The 20,025-nt window shown below is 41.9% G+C and overlaps 1 protein-coding gene across 2 annotated transcripts in view; it reads right to left on the bottom strand.

Moving 5' to 3' along the window:
- The window catches only part of Kcmf1 (Potassium channel modulatory factor 1), a 205,560-nt gene that overhangs the window by 37,383 nt on the left and 148,152 nt on the right, over positions 1-20,025 (bottom strand). For both annotated transcript variants that reach the window (XM_071665279.1, XM_071665278.1), the window contains one exon: positions 7,937-8,223. In XM_071665279.1, the coding sequence (XP_071521380.1) occupies positions 7,937-8,223 (287 nt within the window). The remainder of the gene's footprint in view (positions 1-7,936; positions 8,224-20,025) is intronic.

Raw genomic sequence — 20,025 nt, 5'->3', positions numbered from 1 at the left:
GAGAACGAGGAGAAGAGGGAGACCAAATTGGAGGTGGAAAGATGGAGTGAAAAAGATTTTGTGTGATCAGGGCCTGAACATGCAGGAGGGTGAAAGGAGGGCAAGGAATAGAGTGAATTGGAGCGATGTGGTATACCGGGGTTGACGTGCTGTCAGTGGATTGAATCAAGGCATGTGAAGCGTCTGGGGTAAACCATGGAAAGCTGTGTAGGTGTGTATATTTGCGTGTGTGGAGGTATGTATATACATGTGTATGGGGGGGGGCATTTCTTTCGTCTGTTTCCTTGCGCTACCTCGCAAATGCGGGAGACAGCGACAAAGTATAATAAAAATATAAAATATTTTTAACTTATTATACTTTGTTGCTGTCTCCCGCATGTTCAGGCCCCGATCACTCAAAATCGCTTTCACTCCATCTTTCTACATCCAATTTGGTCTCCCACTTCTCCTTGTTCCCTCCACCTCTGACACATATATCCTCTTGGTCAATCTTTCTTCACTCATTCTCTCCATGTGACCAAACCATTTCAAAACACACTCTTCTGCTCTCTCAACCACACTATTTTTATTACCATACATCTCTCTTACCCTTTCATTACTTACTCGATCAAACCACCGTACACCACATATTGTCCTCAAACATCTCATTTCCAACACATCCACCCTCCTCTGCGCAACTCTAACTATAGCCCACGCCTCGCACCCACATAACATTGTTAGAACTAGTATTCCTTCAAACATACCCATTTTTGCTTTCCGAGATAATGTTCTCGCCTTCCACACATTTTTCAATGCTCCCAGAACTTTCGCTCCATCCCCCACCCTATGACTCACTTCCGCTTCCATGGTTCCATCCGCTGCCAAATCCACTCCCAGATATCTAAAACACTTCACTTCCTCCAGTTTTCTCCATTCAAATGTACCTCCCAATTGACTTGTCCCTCAACCCTACTGTACCTAATAACCTTGCTTTTATTCACATTTACTCTCAGCTTTCTTCTTTCACACACTTCAACAAACTCAGTCAGTCACCAGCTTCTTCAGTTTTTCACCCGATTCAGCCACCAGCGCTGTATCATCAGCGAACAACAACTGACTCACTTCCCAAGCTCTCTCATCCACAACAGACTGCACACTTGCCCCTCTCTCCAAAACTCTTGCATTCACCTCCCGAACAACCCCATCCATAAACAAATTAAACAAACATGGAGACATCACGCACTCCTGCCACAAACCGACATTCACTGAGAACCAATCACTTTCCTCTCTTCCTACTTGTACACATGCCTTACATCCTCGATAAAAACTTTTTACTGCAACTTTCCTCCCACACCATATACTCTCAATACCTTCCACAGACAATCTCTGTCAACTCTATCATATGCCTTCTCCAGATCCAAAAATGCTACATACAAATCCATTCTTTTTTCTAAGTATTCTCACATACATTCTTCAAAGCAAACACCTGATCCACAACCCTATACCACTTCTGAAACCACACTGCTCTTCCCCAATCTGGTGCTCTGTACATGCCTTCACCCTCTCAATCAATACCCGACCATAAATTTCCCAGGAATACTCAACAAACTTATATATTCATTTATTTTATTTTGCTTTGTCGCTGTCTCCCGCGTTAGCGAGGTAGCGCAAGGAAACAGACGAAAGAATGGTCCAACCCACCCACATACACATGTATATACATACACGTCCACACACACAAATATACATACCTATACATCTCAACGTATACATATATATATATATATATATATATATATATATATATATTTTCTTTCTTTCAAACTATTCGCCATTTCCCGCATCAGCGAGGTAGCGTTAAGAACAGATGACTGGGCCTTTGAGGGACTACCCTCACCTGGCCCAATTCTCTGTTCCTTCTTTTGGAAAATTAAAAAAAAAAAAAAAAAAAAAAAATGAGAGGGGAGGATTTCCAGCCCCACGCTCCCTCCCCTTTTAGTCGCCTTCTACGACACGCAGGGAATACGTGGGAAGTATTCTTGCTCCCCTATCCCCAGGGATATATATATATATATATATATATATATATATATATATATAGGTGAGAACAATGGAAGTAAGGGGAGTGGGGGAGGAATGGGATGTATTTAGGGAATCAGTGATGGATTGCGCAAAAGATGCTTGTGGCATGAGAAGAGTGGGAGGTGGGTTGATTAGAAAGGGTAGTGAGTGGTGGGATGAAGAAGTAAGAGTATTAGTGAAAGAGAAGAGAGAGGCATTTGGACGATTTTTGCAGGGAAAAAATGCAATTGAGTGGGAGATGTATAAAAGAAAGAGACAGGAGGTCAAGAGAAAGGTGCAAGAGGTGAAAAAAAGGGCAAATGAGAGTTGGGGTGAGAGAGTATCATTAAATTTTAGGGAGAATAAAAAGATGTTCTGGAAGGAGGTAAATAAAGTGCGTAAGACAAGGGAGCAAATGGGAACTTCAGTGAAGGGCGCAAATGGGGAGGTGATAACAAGTAGTGGTGATGTGAGAAGGAGATGGAGTGAGTATTTTGAAGGTTTGTTGAATGTGTTTGATGATAGAGTGGCAGATATAGGGTGTCTTGGTCGAGGTGGTGTGCAAAGTGAGAGGGTTGGGGAAAATGATTTGGTAAACAGAGAAGAGGTAGTGAAAGCTTTGCGGAAGATGAAAGCCGGCAAGGCAGCAGGTTTGGATGGTATTGCAGTGGAATTTATTAAAAAAGGGGGTGACTGTATTGTTGACTGGTTGGTAAGGTTATTTAATGTATATATGACTCATGGTGAGGTGCCTGAGGATTGGCGGAATGCGTGCATAGTGCCATTGTACAAAGGCAAAGGGGATAAGAGTGAGTGCTCAAATTACAGAGGTATAAGTTTGTTGAGTATTCCTGGTAAATTATATGGGAGGGTATTGATTGAGAGGGTGAAGGCATGTACAGAGCATCAGATTGGGGAAGAGCAGTGTGGTTTCAGAAGTGGTAGAGGATGTGTGGATCAGGTGTTTGCTTTGAAGAATGTATGTGAGAAATACTTAGAAAAGCAAATGGATTTGTATGTAGCATTTATGGATCTGGAGAAGGCATATGATAGAGTTGATAGAGATGCTCTGTGGAAGGTATTAAGAATATATGGTGTGGGAGGAAAGTTGTTAGAAGCAGTGAAAAGTTTTTATCGAGGATGTAAGGCATGTGTACGTGTAGGAAGAGAGGAAAGTGATTGGTTCTCAGTGAATGTAGGTTTGCGGCAGGGGTGTGTGATGTCTCCATGGTTGTTTAATTTGTTTATGGATGGGGTTGTTAGGGAGGTAAATGCAAGAGTTTTGGAAAGAGGGGCAAGTATGAAGTCTGTTGGGGATGAGAGAGCTTGGGAAGTGAGTCAGTTGTTGTTCGCTGATGATACAGCGCTGGTGGCTGATTCATGTGAGAAACTGCAGAAGCTGGTGACTGAGTTTGGTAAAGTGTGTGGAAGAAGAAAGTTAAGAGTAAATGTGAATAAGAGCAAGGTTATTAGGTACAGTAGGGTTGAGGGTCAAGTCAATTGGGAGGTGAGTTTGAATGGAGAAAAACTGGAGGAAGTGAAGTGTTTTAGATATCTGGGAGTGGATCTGGCAGCGGATGGAACCATGGAAGCGGAAGTGGATCATAGGGTGGGGGAGGGGGCGAAAATTCTGGGGGCCTTGAAGAATGCGTGGAAGTCGAGAACATTATCTCGGAAAGCAAAAATGGGTATGTTTGAAGGAATAGTGGTTCCAACAATGTTGTATGGTTGCGAGGCGTGGGCTATGGATAGAGTTGTGCACAGGAGGATGGATGTGCTGGAAATGAGATGTTTGAGGACAATGTGTGGTGTGAGGTGGTTTGATCGAGTGAGTAACGTAAGGGTAAGAGAGATGTGTGGAAATAAAAAGAGCGTGGTTGAGAGAGCAGAAGAGGGTGTTTTGAAGTGGTTTGGGCACATGGAGAGAATGAGTGAGGAAAGATTGACCAAGAGGATATATGTGTCGGAGGTGGAGGGAACGAGGAGAAGAGGGAGACCAAATTGGAGGTGGAAAGATGGAGTGAAAAAGATTTTGTGTGATCGGGGCCTGAACATGCAGGAGGGTGAAAGGAGGGCAAGGAATAGAGTGAATTGGAGCGATGTGGTATACCGGGGTTGACGTGCTGTCAGTGGATTGAATCAAGGCATGTGAAGCGTCTGGGGTAAACCATGGAAAGCTGTGTAGGTGTGTATATTTGCGTGTGTGGACGTATGTATATACATGTGTATGGGGGTGGGTTGGGCCATTTCTTTCGTCTGTTTCCTTGCGCTACCTCGCAAACGCGGGAGACAGCGACAAAGTATAATAAAAAATAAAAAAATAATATATATATATATATATATATATATATATATATATATATATATATATATATATATATATATATATATATATATATATTATCCCTGGGGATAGGGGAGTAAGAATACTTCCCACGTATTCCCTGCGTGTCGTAGAAGGCGACTAAAAGGGGAGGGAGCGGGGGGCTGGAAATCCTCCCCTCTCGGTTTTTTTTTTTTAATTTTCCAAAAGAAGGAACAGAGGGGGCCAGGTGAGGATATTCCAAAAAAGGCCCAGTCCTCTGTTCCTAACGCAACCTCGCTGATGCGGGAAATGGCGAATAGTTTGAAAGATAAAAAAAAGAATATATATATATATATATATATATATATATATATATATATATATATATATATATATATATATATATATATATATTAAGAAAGGGGGTGACTGTATTGTTGACTGGTTGGTAAGGTTATTTAATGTATGTATGACTCATGGTGAGGTGCCTGAGGATTGGCGGAATGCGTGCATAGTGCCATTGTACAAAGGCAAAGGGGATAAGAGTGAGTGCTCAAATTACAGAGGTATAAGTTTGTTGAGTATTCCTGGTAAATTATATGGGAGGGTATTGATTGAGAGGGTGAAGGCATGTACAGAGCATCAGATTGGGGAAGAGCAGTGCGGTTTCAGAAGTGGTAGAGGATGTGTGGATCAGGTGTTTGCTTTGAAGAATGTATGTGAGAAATACTTAGAAAAGCAAATGGATTTGTATGTAGCATTTATGGATCTGGAGAAGGCATATGATAGAGTTGATAGAGATGCTCTGTGGAAGGTATTAAGAATATATGGTGTGGGAGGCAAGTTGTTAGAAGCAGTGAAAAGTTTTTATCGAGGATGTAAGGCATGTGTACGTGTAGGAAGAGAGGAAAGTGATTGGTTCTCAGTGAATGTAGGTTTGCGGCAGGGGTGTGTGATGTCTCCATGGTTGTTTAATTTGTTTATGGATGGGGTTGTAAGGGAGGTAAATGCAAGAGTCCTGGAAAGAGGGGCAAGTATGAAGTCTGTTGGGGATGAGAGAGCTTGGGAAGTGAGTCAGTTGTTGTTCGCTGATGATACAGCGCTGGTGGCTGATTCATGTGAGAAACTGCAGAAGCTGGTGACTGAGTTTGGTAAAGTGTGTGGAAGAAGAAAGTTGAGAGTAAATGTGAATAAGAGCAAGGTTATTAGATACAGTAGGGGTGAGGGTCAAGTCAATTGGGAGGTGAGTTTGAATGGAGAAAAACTGGAGGAAGTGAAGTGTTTTAGATATTTGGGAGTGGATCTGTCAGCGGATGGAACCATGGAAGCGGAAGTGGATCATAGGGTGGGGGAGGGGGCGAAAATTTTGGGAGCCTTGAAAAATGTGTGGAAGTCGAGAACATTATCTCGGAAAGCAAAAATGGGTATGTTTGAGGGAATAGTGGTTCCAACAATGTTGTATGGTTGCGAGGCGTGGGCTATGGATAGAGATGTGTGCAGGAGGATGGATGTGCTGGAAATGAGATGTTTGAGGACAATGTGTGGTGTGAGGTGGTTTGATCGAGTAAGTAACGTAAGGGTGAGAGAGATGTGTGGAAATAAAAAGAGCGTGGTTGAGAGAGCAGAAGAGGGTGTTTTGAAATGGTTTGGGCACATGGAGAGAATGAGTGAGGAGAGATTGACCAAGAGGATATATGTGTCGGAGGTGGAGGGAACGAGGAGAAGAGGGAGACCAAATTGGAGGTGGAAAGATGGAGTGAAAAAGATTTTGTGTGATCGGGGCCTGAACATGCAGGAGGGTGAAAGGAGGGCAAGAAATAGAGTGAATTGGAGTCATGTGGTATACAGGGGTTGACGTGCTGTCAGTGGATTGTAGCAAGGCATGTGAAGCGTCTGGGGTAAACCATGGAAAGCTGTGTAGGTATGTATATTTGCGTGTGTGGACGTGTGTATGTACATGTGTATGGGGGGGGGGGGGTTGGGCCATTTCTTTCGTCTGTTTCCTTGCGCTACCTCGCAAACGCGGGAGACAGCGACAAAGTATAAAAAAAAAAAAAAAAAAAAAAATATATATATATATATATGTGAGAACTGCAGAAGCTGGTGACTGAGTTTGGTAAAGTGTGTGAAAGAAGAAAGTTAAGAGTAAATGTAAATAAGAGCAAGGTTATTAGGTACAGTAGGGTTGAGGGTCAAGTCAATTGGGAGGTAAGTTTGAATGGAGAAAAACTGGAGGAAGTAAAGTGTTTTAGATATCTGGGAGTGGATCTGGCAGCGGATGGAACCATGGAAGTGGAAGTGAATCATAGGGTGGGGGAGGGGGCAAAAATCCTGGGAGCCTTGAAGAATGTGTGGAAGTCGAGAACATTATCTCGGAAAGCAAAAATGGCTATGTTTGAAGGAATAGTGGTTCCAACAATGTCGTATGGTTGCGAGGCATGGGCTATGGATAGAGTTCTGCGCAGGAGGGTGGATTTGCTGGAAATGAGATGTTTGAGGACAATGTGTGGTGTGAGGTGGTTTGATCAAGTAAGTAATGTAAGGGTAAGAGAGATGTGTGGAAATAAAAAGAGCATGGTTGAGAGAGCAGAAGAGGGTGTTTTGAAATGGTTTGGGCACATGGAGAGAATGAGTGAGGAAAGATTGACCAAGAGGATATATGTGTCGGAGGTGGAGGGAACGAGGAGAAGTGGGAGACCAAGTTGGAGGTGGAAAGATGGAGTGAAAACGATTTTGAGTGATCGGGGCCTGAACATGCAGGAGGGTGAAAGGCGGGCAAGGAATAGAGTGAATTGGATCGATGTGGTATACCGTGGTTGACATGCTGTCAATGGATTGAATCAGGGCATGTGAAGCGTCTGGGGTAAACCATGGAAAGTTGTGTGGGGCCTGGATGTGGAAAGGGAGCTGTGGTTTCGGGCATTATTGCATGACAGCTAGAGACTGAGTGTGAACGAATGTGGCCTTTGTTGTCTTTTCCTAGCGCTACCTCGCACACTTGAGGGGGGAGGGGGATGGTATTCCATGTGTGGCGAGGTGGCAATGGGGATGAATAAAGGCAGAGTGTGAATTGTGTGCATGGGTATATATGTATGTGTCTGTGTGTGTATATATATGTGTACATTGAGATGTATAGGTATGTATATTTGCGTGTATGGACGTGTGTGTATATACACGTGTATGGGGGTGGGTTGGGCCATTTCTTTCGTCTGTTTCCTTGCGCTACCTCGCAAATGCGGGAGACTGCGACAAAGCAAAATAAATAAATAAAATATATATACATTTTGCACTCTGCCTGCATATTGTTACACTGCAAATGAAAAGTTACCTTTGGTGAGGCTGTAACACTGGGAGTACAGTCTCGTCCAAAGGAGTCCATCATTTCCCTGCAACTGGAAGTAGTTCAGCCTTGGAGCTGAAGGAGCTCCTGGAAAGGGTATACTGGAGTAAATCCAGTACCCTTACAACTAAAGGGTCCTAAGGGAATTAGAAATTAAATATATACTTATATTCTCATGACATGAATATCTTAACCAATGAATTAAACATGATAAAATTCAGTGCTTCTAAGGAAAACATATGTCGACTCACCTTGCTAAAAGGTACTGTGACTGAGGTTGCGAATGTGACCCTGCATGAACTAGAAGTGGTGGAGGCTGGTGATGAGTTGTTACAACATTCGCCGTGCTGCTTGACCCAATATTTACCATTACACCACTATGGCTTCCACCACCACCACCACCACCGCCACCCCCACCGCCACTGCTACCACCGCCGCTGTTTCCTCCGCTGCCACTTCCTCCGCTGCTTACTCCTCCACTACTGCTGGCTCCTCCACGCCTTGGCAGTCGTTCTAACTGCTGACGAAGACCAGCAGCCTGTAAGTCATTGTCACATCAACATTGGATGGAAGATTTTTAAACTGCCCATAAATCAAGAACTCTTTTAAGAAATATGCATTGATAATTGACTTAATTCTTTATGTATATTTACATTAGACAAAAGGTGTTCATCAATTTTTTTTTTTTAACCGTACACACTATAATTTGATTTTGATAATAAAATTCAATTCTATATTTGTTTGATGTTAAAAAGTGACATAAAACATTCTTGATTGTAAGTATGGCAGAAAAATCTACACATCCTCTGTTCATCTGAACACAGTATTGCTACAGTCCCTGATACTATTTATATTACATATATATATATATATATATATATATATATATATATATATATATATATATATATATATTTATCCCTGGGGATAGGGTATTAAGAATACTTCCTACGTATTCCCTGCGTGTCGTAGAAGGCGACTAAAAGGGGAGGGAGCGGGGGGCTGGAAATCCTCCCCTCTCGTTTTTTTTTTAATTTTCCAAAAGGAGGAACAGAGGGGGGGCCAGGTGAAGATATCCCACAAAGGCCTAGTCCTCTGTTCTTAACGCTACCTTGCTAACGCGGGAAATGGCGAATAGTTTAAAAGAAAAGATATATATATATATATATATATATATATATATATATATATATATATATATATATATATATATATATACATATATATATATATATATATATATATATGTGTGTGGAAGTCGAGAACATTATCTCGGAAAGCAAAAATGGGTATGTTTGAAGGAATAGTGGTTCCAACAATGTTGTATGGTTGCGAGGCGTGGGCTATGGATAGAGTTGTGCGCAGGAGGATGGATGTGCTGGAAATGAGATGTTTGAGGACAATGTGTGGTGTGAGGTGGTTTGATCGAGTAAGTAACGTAAGGGTAAGAGAGATGTGTGGAAATAAAAAGAGCGTGGTTGAGAGAGCAGAAGAGGGTGTTTTGAAATGGTTTGGGCACATGGAGAGAATGAGTGAGGAAAGATTGACCAAGAGGATATATGTGTCGGAGGTGGAGGGAACGAGGAGAAGAGGGAGACCAAATTGGAGGTGGAAAGATGGAGTGAAAAAGATTTTGTGTGATCGGGGCCTGAACATGCAGGAGGGTGTAAGGAGGGCAAGGAATAGAGTGAATAGGAGCGATGTGGTATACAGGGGTTGACGTGCTGTCAGTGGATTGAATCAAGGCATGTGAAGCGTCTGGGGTAAACCATGGAAAGCTGTGTAGGTATGTATATTTGCGTGTGTGGACGTGTGTATGTACATGTGTATGGGGGGGGGGGGCATTTCTTTCGTCTGTTTCCTTGCGCTACCTCGCAAACGCGGGAGACAGCGACAAAGTATAAAAAAAAAAAAAAAAATATATATATATATATATATATATATATATACATATATACATATATATATATATATATATATATATATATATATATATATATATATACATATATATATATACATATATATATATATATATATATATATATATATATATATATATATATATATATATATATATATATATATATATATATATATACATATATATATACATATATATATACATATATATATATACATATATATATATACATATATATATATACATATATATATATACATATATATATATACATATATATATATATATATATATATATATATATATATATATATATATATATATATATATATATATATATATATATATATTATATAATATATATATATATATATATATATATATATATATATTATCCCTGGGGATAGGGGATTAAGAATACTTCCCACGTATTCCCTGCGTGTCGTAGAAGGCGACTAAAAGGGGAGGGAGCGGGGGGCTGGAAATCTCCGCTCTCGTTTTTTTTTAATTTTTCCAAAAGAAGGAACAGAGGGGGCCAGGTGAGGATATTCCAAAAAAGGCCCAGTCCTCTGTTCTTAGCGCTACCTCGCTAATGCAGGAAATGGCGAATAGTTTAAAAAAAAAAAGATGTGAAAAAAGGAGAGATAGATAGTATGTTTGAGGAAAGGAACCTGGATGTTTTGGCTCTGAGTGAAACGAAGCTCAAGGGTAAAGGGGAAGAGTGGTTTGGGAATGTCTTGGGAGTAAAGTCAGGGGTTAGTGAGAGGACAAGAGCAAGGGAAGGAGTAGCAGTACTCCTGAAACAGGAGCTGTGGAAGTATGTGATAGAATGTAAGAAAGTAAATTCTCAATTAATATGGGTAAAACTGAAAGTTGATGGTGAGAGATGGGTGATTATTGGTGCATATGCACCTGGGCATGAGAAGAAAGATCATGAGAGGCAAGTGTTTTGGGAGCAGCTGAATGAGTGTGTTAGTGGTTTTGATGCACGAGACCGGGTTATAGTGTTGGGTGATTTGTGATTTGAATGCAAAGGTGAGTAATGTGGCAGTTGAGGGAATAATTGGTATACATGGGGTGTTCAGTGTTGTAAATGGAAATGGTGAAGAGCTTGCAGATTTATGTGCTGAAAAAGGACTGATGATTGGGAATACCTGGTTTAAAAAGCGAGATATACATAAGTATACTTATGTAAGTAGGAGAGATGGCCAGAGAGCGTTATTGGATTACGTGTTAATTGACAGGCGCACGAAAGAGAGACTTTTGGATGTTAATGTGCTGAGAGGTGCAACTGGAGGGATGTCTGATCATTATCTTGTGGAGGCTAAGGTGAAGATTTGTATGGGTTTTCAGAAAAGAAGAGTGAATGTTGGGGTGAAGAGGGTGGTGAGAGTAAGTGAGCTTGGGAAGGAGACTTGTGTGAGGAAGTACCAGGAGAGACTGAGTACAGAATGGAAAAAGGTGAGAACAATGGAAGTAAGGGGAGTGGGGGAGGAATGGGATGTATTTAGGGAATCAGTGATGGATTGCGCAAAAGATGCTTGTGGCATGAGAAGAGTGGGAGATGGGTTGATTAGAAAGGGTAGTGAGTGGTGGGATGAAGAAGTAAGAGTATTAGTGAAAGAGAAGAGAGAGGCATTTGGACGATTTCTGCAGGGAAAAAATGAAATTGAGTGGGAGACGTATAAAAGAAAGAGACAGGAGGTCAAGAGAAAGGTGCAAGAGGTGAAAAAAAGGGCAAATGAGAGTTGGGGTGAGAGAGTATCATTAAATTTTAGGGAGAATAAAAAGATGTTCTGGAAGGAGGTAAATAAAGTGCGAAAGACAAGGGAGCAAATGGGAACTTCAGTGAAGGGCGCAAATGGGGAGGTGATAACAAGTAGTGGTGATGTGAGAAAGAGATGGAGTGAGTATTTTGAAGGTTTGTTGAACGTGTTTGATGATAGAGTGGCAGATATAGGGTGTTTTGGTCGAGGTGGTGTGCAAAGTGCGAGGGTTAGGGAAAATGAGTTGGTAAACAGAGAAGAGGTAGTAAAAGCTTTGCGGAAGATGAAAGCCGGCAAGGCAGCAGGTTTGGATGGTATTGCAGTGGAATTTATTAAAAAAGGGGGTGACTGTATTGTTGACTGGTTGGTAAGGTTATTTAATGTATGTATGACTCATGGTGAGGTGCCTGAGGATTGGCGGAATGCGTGCATAGTGCCATTGTACAAAGGCAAAGGGGATAAGAGTGAGTGCTCAAATTACAGAGGTATAAGTTTGTTGAGTATTCCTGGTAAATTATATGGGAGGGTATTGACTGAGAGGGTGAAGGCATATACAGAGCATCAGATTGGGGAAGAGCAGTGTGGTTTCAGAAGTGGTAGAGGATGTGTGGATCAGGTGTTTGCTTTGAAGAATGTATGTGAGAAATACTTAGAAAAGCAAATGGATTTGTATGTAGCATTTATGGATCTGGAGAAGGCATATGATAGAGTTGATAGAGATGCTCTGTGGAAGGTATTAAGAATATATGGTGTGGGAGGCAAGTTGTTAGAAGCAGTGAAAAGTTTTTATCGAGGATGTAAGGCATGTGTACGTGTAGGAAGAGAGGAAAGTGATTGGTTCTCAGTGAATGTAGGTTTGCGGCAGGGGTGTGTGATGTCTGCATGGTTGTTTAATTTGTTTATGGATGGGGTTGTTAGGGAGGTGAATGCAAGAGTTTTGGAAAGAGGGGCAAGTATGAAGTCTGTTGGGGATGAGAGAGCTTGGGAAGTGAGTCAGTTGTTGTTCGCTGATGATACAGCGCTGGTGGCTGATTCATGTGAGAAACTGCTGAAGCTGGTGACTGAGTTTGGTAAAGTGTGTGAAAGAAGAAAGTTAAGAGTAAATGTGAATAAGAGCAAGGTTATTAGGTACAGTAGGGTTGAGGGTCAAGTCAATTGGGAGGTGAGTTTGAATGGAGAAAAACTGGAGGAAGTGAAGTGTTTTAGATATCTGGGAGTGGATCTGGCAGCGGATGGAACCATGGAAGCGGAAGTGGATCATAGGGTGGGGGAGGGGGCAAAAATTCTGGGAGCCTTGAAGAATGTGTGGAAGTCGAGAACATTATCTCGGAAAGCAAAAATGGGTATGTTTGAAGGAATAGTGGTTCCAACAATGTTGTATGGTTGCGAGGCGTGGACTATGGATAGAGTTGTGCGCAGGAGGATGGATGTGCTGGAAATGAGATGTTTGAGGACAATGTGTGATGTGAGGTGGTTTGATCGAGTAAGTAACGTAAGGGTAAGAGAGATGTGTGGAAATAAAAAGAGCGTGGTTGAGAGAGCAGAAGAGGGTGTTTTGAAATGGTTTGGTCACATGGAGAGAATGAGTGAGGAAATATTGACCAAGAGGATATATGTGTCGGAGGTGGAGGGAACGAGGAGAAGAGGGAGACCAAATTGGAGGTGGAAAGATGGAGCGAAAAAGATTTTGTGTGATCGGGGCCTGGACATGCAGGAGGGTGAAAGGAGGGCAAAGAATAGAGTGAATTGGAGCGATGTGGTATACCGGGGTTGACGTGCTGTCAGTGGATTGAATCAAGGCATGTGAAGCGTCTGGGGTAAACCATGGAAAGCTGTGTAGGTATGTATATTTGCGTGTGTTGACGTATGTACATGTGTATGGGGGGGGGGTTGGGCCATTTCTTTCGTCTGTTTCCTTGCGCTACCTCGCAAACGCGGGAGACAGCGACAAAGTATAAAAAAAAAAAAAAAAATATTATATATATATATATATATATATATATATATATATATATATATATATATATATATATATAAATGAAGTCTGTTGGGGATGAGAGAGCTTGGGAAGTGAGTCAGTTGTTGTTTGCTGATGATACAGCGCTGCTGGCTGATTCATGTGAGAAACTGCAGAAGCTGGTGACTGAGTTTGGTAAAGTGTGTGAAAGAAGAAAGTTAAGAGTAAATGTGAATAAGAGCAAGGTAATTAGGTACAGTAGGGGTGAGGGTCAAGTCAATTGGGAGGTAAGTTTGAATGGAGAAAAACTGCAGGAAGTAAAGTGTTTTAGATATCTGGGAGTGGATCTGGCAGCGGATGGAACCATGGAAGCGGAAGTGGATCATAGGGTGGGGGAGGGGGCGAAAATCCTGGGAGCCTTGAAGAATGTGTGGAAGTCGAGAGCATTATCTCGGAAAGCTAAAATGGGTATGTTTGAAGGAATAGTGGTTCCAACAATGTTGTATGGTTGCGAGGCGTGGACTATGGATAGAGTTGTGCGCAGGAGGATGGATGTGCTGGAAATGAGATGTTTGAGGACAATGTGTGGTGTGAGGTGGTTTGATCGAGTAAGTAACGTAAGGGTAAGAGAGATGTGTGGAAATAAAAAGAGCGTGGTTGAGAGAGCAGAAGAGGGTGTTTTGAAGTGGTTTGGGCACATGGAGAGAATGAGTGAGGAAAGATTGACCAAGAGGATATATGTGTCGGAGGTGGAGGGAACGAGGAGAAGTGGGAGACCAAATTGGAGGTGGAAAGATGGAGTGAAAAAGATTTTGTGTGATCGGGGCCTGAACATGCAGGAGGGTGAAAGGAGGGCAAGGAATAGAGTGAATTGGATCGATGTGGTATACCGGGGTTGACGTGCTGTCAGTGGATTGAATCAGGGCATGTGAAGCGTCTGGGGTAAACCATGGAAAGCCGTGTATATACATGTGAATGGGGGTGGGTTGGGCCATTTCTTTCGTATATACATGTGAATGGGGGTGGGTTGGGCCATTTCTTTCATCTGTTTCCTTGCACTACCTCGCAAATGCGGGAGACAGCGGCAAAAAAAAAAAAAATATATATATATATGTATGTATACATATATATATATATATCTTTTTTTCTTTCTTTCATACTATTCGCCATTTCCCGCGTCAGCGAGGTAGCATTAAGAACAGAGGACTGGGCCTCTGAGGAAACATCCTCATCCAGCCCCCTTCTCTGTTCCTTCCTTTGGAAAAAAAAAAAAGAAAAAAAAGAGAGGGGAGGATTTCCAGCCCCCTGCTCCCTTCCCTTTTAGTCGCCTTCTACGACACGCAGGGAATATAACCTATCCCTAGGTTATATATATATATATATATATATATATATATATATATATATATATATATATATATATATATATTTTTTCATACGATTCGCCATTTCCCGCATTTGCGAGGTAGCGTTAAGAACAGAGGACTGGGCCTTAGAGGGAAAATCCTCACCTGGCCTTCTCTGTTCCTTCTTTTGGAAAATTAAAAAAAAAAAAAAAAAAACCGAGAGGGGAGGATTTCCAGCCACCCGCTCCCTCCCCTTTTAGTCGCCTTCTACGACACCCAGGGAATACGTGGGAAGTATTCTTTCTCCCCTATCCCTATATATCCCTATATATATATATACTATCCCTGGGGATAGGGGGGAAAGAATACTTCCTACGCATTCCCCGTGTGTCGTAGAAAGTGACATATATATATATATATATATATATATATATATATATATATATATATATATATATATATATATATATTATATATATATATATATATATATATATATTTATTTTTTATTTTATTATACTTTGTCGCTGTCTCCCGCGTTTGCGAGGTAGCGCAAGGAAACAGACGAAAGAAATGGCCCAACCCCCCCTACACATGTATATACATACGTCCACACACGCAAATATACATACCTACACAGCTTTCCATGGTTTACCCCAGACGCTTCACATGCCTTGATTCAATCCACTGACAGCACGTCAACCCCGGTATACCACATCGCTCCAATTCACTCTATTCCTTGCCCTCCTCTCACCCTCCCGCATGTTCAGGCCCCGATCACACAAAATCTTTTTCACTCCATCTTTCCACCTCCAATTTGGTCTCCCTCTTCTCCTCGTTCCCTCCACCTCCGACACATATATCCTCTTGGTCAATCTTTCCTCACTCATTCTCTCCATGTGCCCAAACCACTTCAAAACACCCTCTTCTGCTCTCTCAACCACGCTCTTTTTATTTCCACACATCTCTCTTACCCTTACGTTACTCACTCGATCAAACCACCTCACACCACACATTGTCCTCAAACATCTCATTTCCAGCACATCCATCCTCCTGCGCACAACTCTATCCATAGCCCACGCCTCGCAACCATACAACATTGTTGGAACCACTATTCCTTCAAACATACCCATTTTTGCTTTCCGAGATAATGTTCTCGACTTCCACACATTCTTCAAGGCCCCCAGAATTTTCGCCCCCTCCCCCACCCTATGATCCACTTCCGCTTCCATGGTTCCATCCGCTGCCAGATCCACTCCCAGATATCTAAAACACTTCACTTCCTCCAGTTTTTCTCCATTCAAACTCACCTCCTAACTGACTTGACCCTCAACCCTACTGTACCTAATAACCTTGCTCTTATTCACATTTACTCTTAACTTTCTTCTTCCACACACTTTACCAAACTCAGTCACCAGCTTCAGCAGTTTCTCACATGAATCAGCCACCAGCGCTGTATCATCAGCGAACAACAACTGACTCACTTCCCAAGCTCTCTCATCCCCAACAGACTTCATACTTGCTCCTCTTTCCAAAACTCTTGCATTTACCTCCCTAACAACCCCATCCATAAACAAAGTAAACAACCATGGAGACATCACACACCCCTGCCGCAAACCTACATTCACTGAGAACCAATCACTTTCCTCTCTTCCTACACGTACACATGCCTTACATCCTCGATAAAAACTTTTCACTGCTTCTAACAACTTTCCTCCCACACCATATATTCTTAATACCTTCCACAGAGCATCTCTATCAACTCTATCATATGCCTTCTCCAGATCCATAAATGCTACATACAAATCCATTTGCTTTTCTAAGTATATATATATATATATATATATATATATATATATATATATATATATATATATATATATAACCTAGGGATAGGGGAGAAAGAATACTTCCTACGCATTCCCCGTGTGTCGTAGAAAGTGACAAAAGGGGACAGGAGTAGGGGGGCTAGAAAACCCTCCCCTCCTTGTACTTCAACTTTCAAAAAGGGAAGACAGAATGAGGACTCATGTGGGTGGTGCTCATCCTCCTCAAAGGCTCTGATTGGGGTGTCTAAATGTGTAATGATGTAACCAAGATGAGAAAAAGGAGAGATAGGTAGTATGTTTGAGGAAATGAACCTGGATGTTTTGGCTTTGAGTGAAATGAAGTTCAAGGGTAATGGAGAAAGAATGGTTTGGGAATGTCTTGGGAGTATAAAGTCAGGGGTTGGTGAGAGGACAAGAGCAAAGGAAGAGTAGCACTATTCCTGAAGCAGAGCTGTGGGAGTACGTGATATTGTGTAAGAAAGTAAACTCAAGATTGATATGGGTAAAACTGAAAGTGGATGGAGAGAGATGGGTGATTATTGGTGCTTATGCACCTGGGCATGAGAAGAAAGATCATGAGGGAGGCGTTTTGGGAGCAGCTGAATGAATGTGTTAGCAGCTTTCATGCACGAGACCGGGTTATAGTGATGGGTGATTTGAATGCAAAGGTGAGTAATGTGGCAGTTGAGGGTATAATTGGTGTACATAGGGTGTTCAGTATTGTAAATGGAAATGGTGAAGAGCTTGTAGATTTGTATGCTGAAAAAGGACTGGTGATTGGGAATACCTGGTTTAAAAAGAGTGACATACATAAGTATACACATTTAAGTAGGAGAGATGACCAGAAAGCGTTATTGGATTAAGTCTTCATTGATAGGTGCGTGAAAGAGAGACTTTTGGATGTTAATGTGCTGAGAGGTGCAAATGAAGGGATGTCTGATCATTATCTTGTGGAGGCAAAGGTAATCATATGTAGAGGTTTTCAGAAAAGAAGAGACAATGTTGGGGTGAAGATAGTGGTGATAGTAAGTGAGCTTGGAAAGGAGATTTATGTGAGGAAGTACCCGGAGAGACTGAGTGTAGAATGGTAAAAGGCGAGAGCAAATGAAATAAGGGGAGTTGGGGAGGAGTGGCATGTATTTAGGGAAGCAGTGATGGCTTGCGCAAAAGATGCCTGTGGCATTAGAAAAGTGGGAGGTGGGCAGATTAGAAAGGGTGGTGAGTGGTGGGATGAAGAAGTAAGATTGTTTGTAAAAGAGAAGAGAGAGGCATTTGGATGACATTTTTGCAGGGAGGTAGAGCAAGTGACTACAAGATGTATAAAAGAAAGAGGAAAGAGGTTAAGAGAAAGGTGCAAGAGGTGAAAAAGAGGGCAAATGAGAGTTGGGGTGAGTCTCATTAAATTTTAGGGAGAATAAAAAGATGTTGGAAGGAGGTAAATAAGGTGCATAATACAAGAGAACAAATGGGAACATCAGTGAAGGGGGCTAATGGGGAGGAAATAACAAGTAGTGGTGAAGTGAGAGGGAGATGGAGTGAGTGTTCGAGGTAGAGTGCGAAGTGAGAGGGTCAGGGAGAATGATTTGGCAAGCAAAAAGGAAGTGAAAGCTTTGTGGAGGATAAAAGCTGGCAAGGCAGTGGGTTTGGATGGTATTGCTGTGGAATCTATCGAAAAAGGGGGTGACTGTGTTGTTAACTGGTTGGTGAAGATATTCAATGTATGTACGGCTCATGGTGAAGTGCCTGAGGATTGACAGAATGCATACATAAAGCCATTGTACAAAGGCAAAGGGGATAAAGGTGAGTGTTCAAACTACAGACGTATAAGTTTGAGTATTCCTGGGAAATCACATGGGAGGTTATTGATTAAGAGGACCAAGGCATGTACAGAGCATCAGATTGAGAAGAGCAGAGTGGTGTCAGAAGTGGTAGAGGATGTGTGGATGAGGTGTTTCCTTTGAATAATGTTTGTGAGAAATACTTAGAAAAACAAATGGATTTGTATGTAACATTTATGAATCTGGAGAAGGCGTAAGATAGAGATGCTATGTGGAAGGTATTGAGTATATGGTGTGGGAGGTAAGTTGCTAGAAACAGGGAAAAGTTTTTATCGAGGATGTAAGGCATGTGTACGAATAAGAAGAGAGGGAAGTGATTGGTTCCCAGAGTATGTCAGTTTGCGGCAGGGGTATATAATGTCTCCGTGGTTGTTTAATTTATTTATGGATGAGGTTGTTAGGGAGATGAATGCAAGAGTTTTGGAGAGAGGGGCAAGTATGCAGTCTGTTGTGGATGAGAGGGCTTGGGAAGTGAGTGAGTCTTTGTTTTCTGATGATACAGCGCTGGTGACTCATTTGGGTGACAAACTGCAGAAGTTGGTGACTGAGTTTGGTAAAGTGTGTGAAAGAAGCATAGTTTTTAGGTTCAGTAGGGTTGAGGGACAAGTAAATTGGGAGGTAAGTTTGAGTGAGAAAAACTGGAGGAAATGAAGTGTTTTAGATATCTGGGAGTGGATTTAGCAGCGGATGGAACCATGGAAGCGTAAGTGAGTCACAGGGTGGGGGAGGGGGCGAAGGTTCTGAGAGCATTGAAGAATGTGTGGAAGGCAAGAACTTTGTCTCAGAAAGCAAAAATGGGTATGTTTGAAGGAATAGTGGTTCCAAAGATGTTATATGGTTGTGAGGAGGAGGGTGGATGTGTTGGAAATGAGGTGTGAAGTGGTTTGATCAAATAAGTAATGAAAGGGTAAGAGAGATGTGTGGTAATAAAAAAGAGTGTGGTTGAGAGAGCAGAAGAGGGTGTATTGAAATGGTTTGGTCACATGGAGAGAATGAGTGAGAGGAAAGATGACAAAGAGGATATATGTATCAGAGGTGAAGGGAACAAGAAGTGGGAGACCAAACTGGAGGTGGAAGGATGGAGCAAAAAATATTATGAGCGATTGGGGCCTGAACACACAGGAGGGTGAAAGGCATGCAAGGAATACAGTCAACTGGAACGATGTGGTATATCGGGTTTGACGTGCTGTCAATGGATTGAACCAGGGCCTGTGAATCGTCTGGGATTCCATGGAAAGTTTTGTCAGGCCTGGATGTGGAAAGGGAGCTGTGGTTTCATTTTATCATATACATACATATACATACACAGACATATACATTCCTTTGAGTCCACATATACATATATACTGATGTACATATTCATACATGCTGCCTTCATCCATTCCTGCTGCCACAAATGAAATGACACCCCCTTCCCCCCTGTGCACGCGAGGTAGCGCCAGGAAACGAAAACAAAGGCCACATTCGTTCACATTCAGTCTCAAGCTGTCATGTGTAATGCACCGAAACCACAGCACCCTTTCCACATCCAGGCCCCATAAAACTCTCCATGGTTTACCCCAGATGCTTCACATGCCCTGGTTCAATCCATTAACAGCATGTCGACCCTGGTATACCTCATCATTCCAATTCACTCAAATCCTTGCAAGCATTTCACCCTGTATTTTCAGGCCCCAATCA

The sequence above is a fragment of the Panulirus ornatus genome, chromosome 1 (assembly GCF_036320965.1).
Source record: "Panulirus ornatus isolate Po-2019 chromosome 1, ASM3632096v1, whole genome shotgun sequence".
Classification (NCBI taxonomy): Eukaryota; Metazoa; Arthropoda; class Malacostraca; order Decapoda; family Palinuridae; genus Panulirus; species Panulirus ornatus.
The sequence above is the reverse complement of the archived record's forward strand: the minus strand, read 5'-3'. Positions and strand labels throughout refer to the sequence as shown.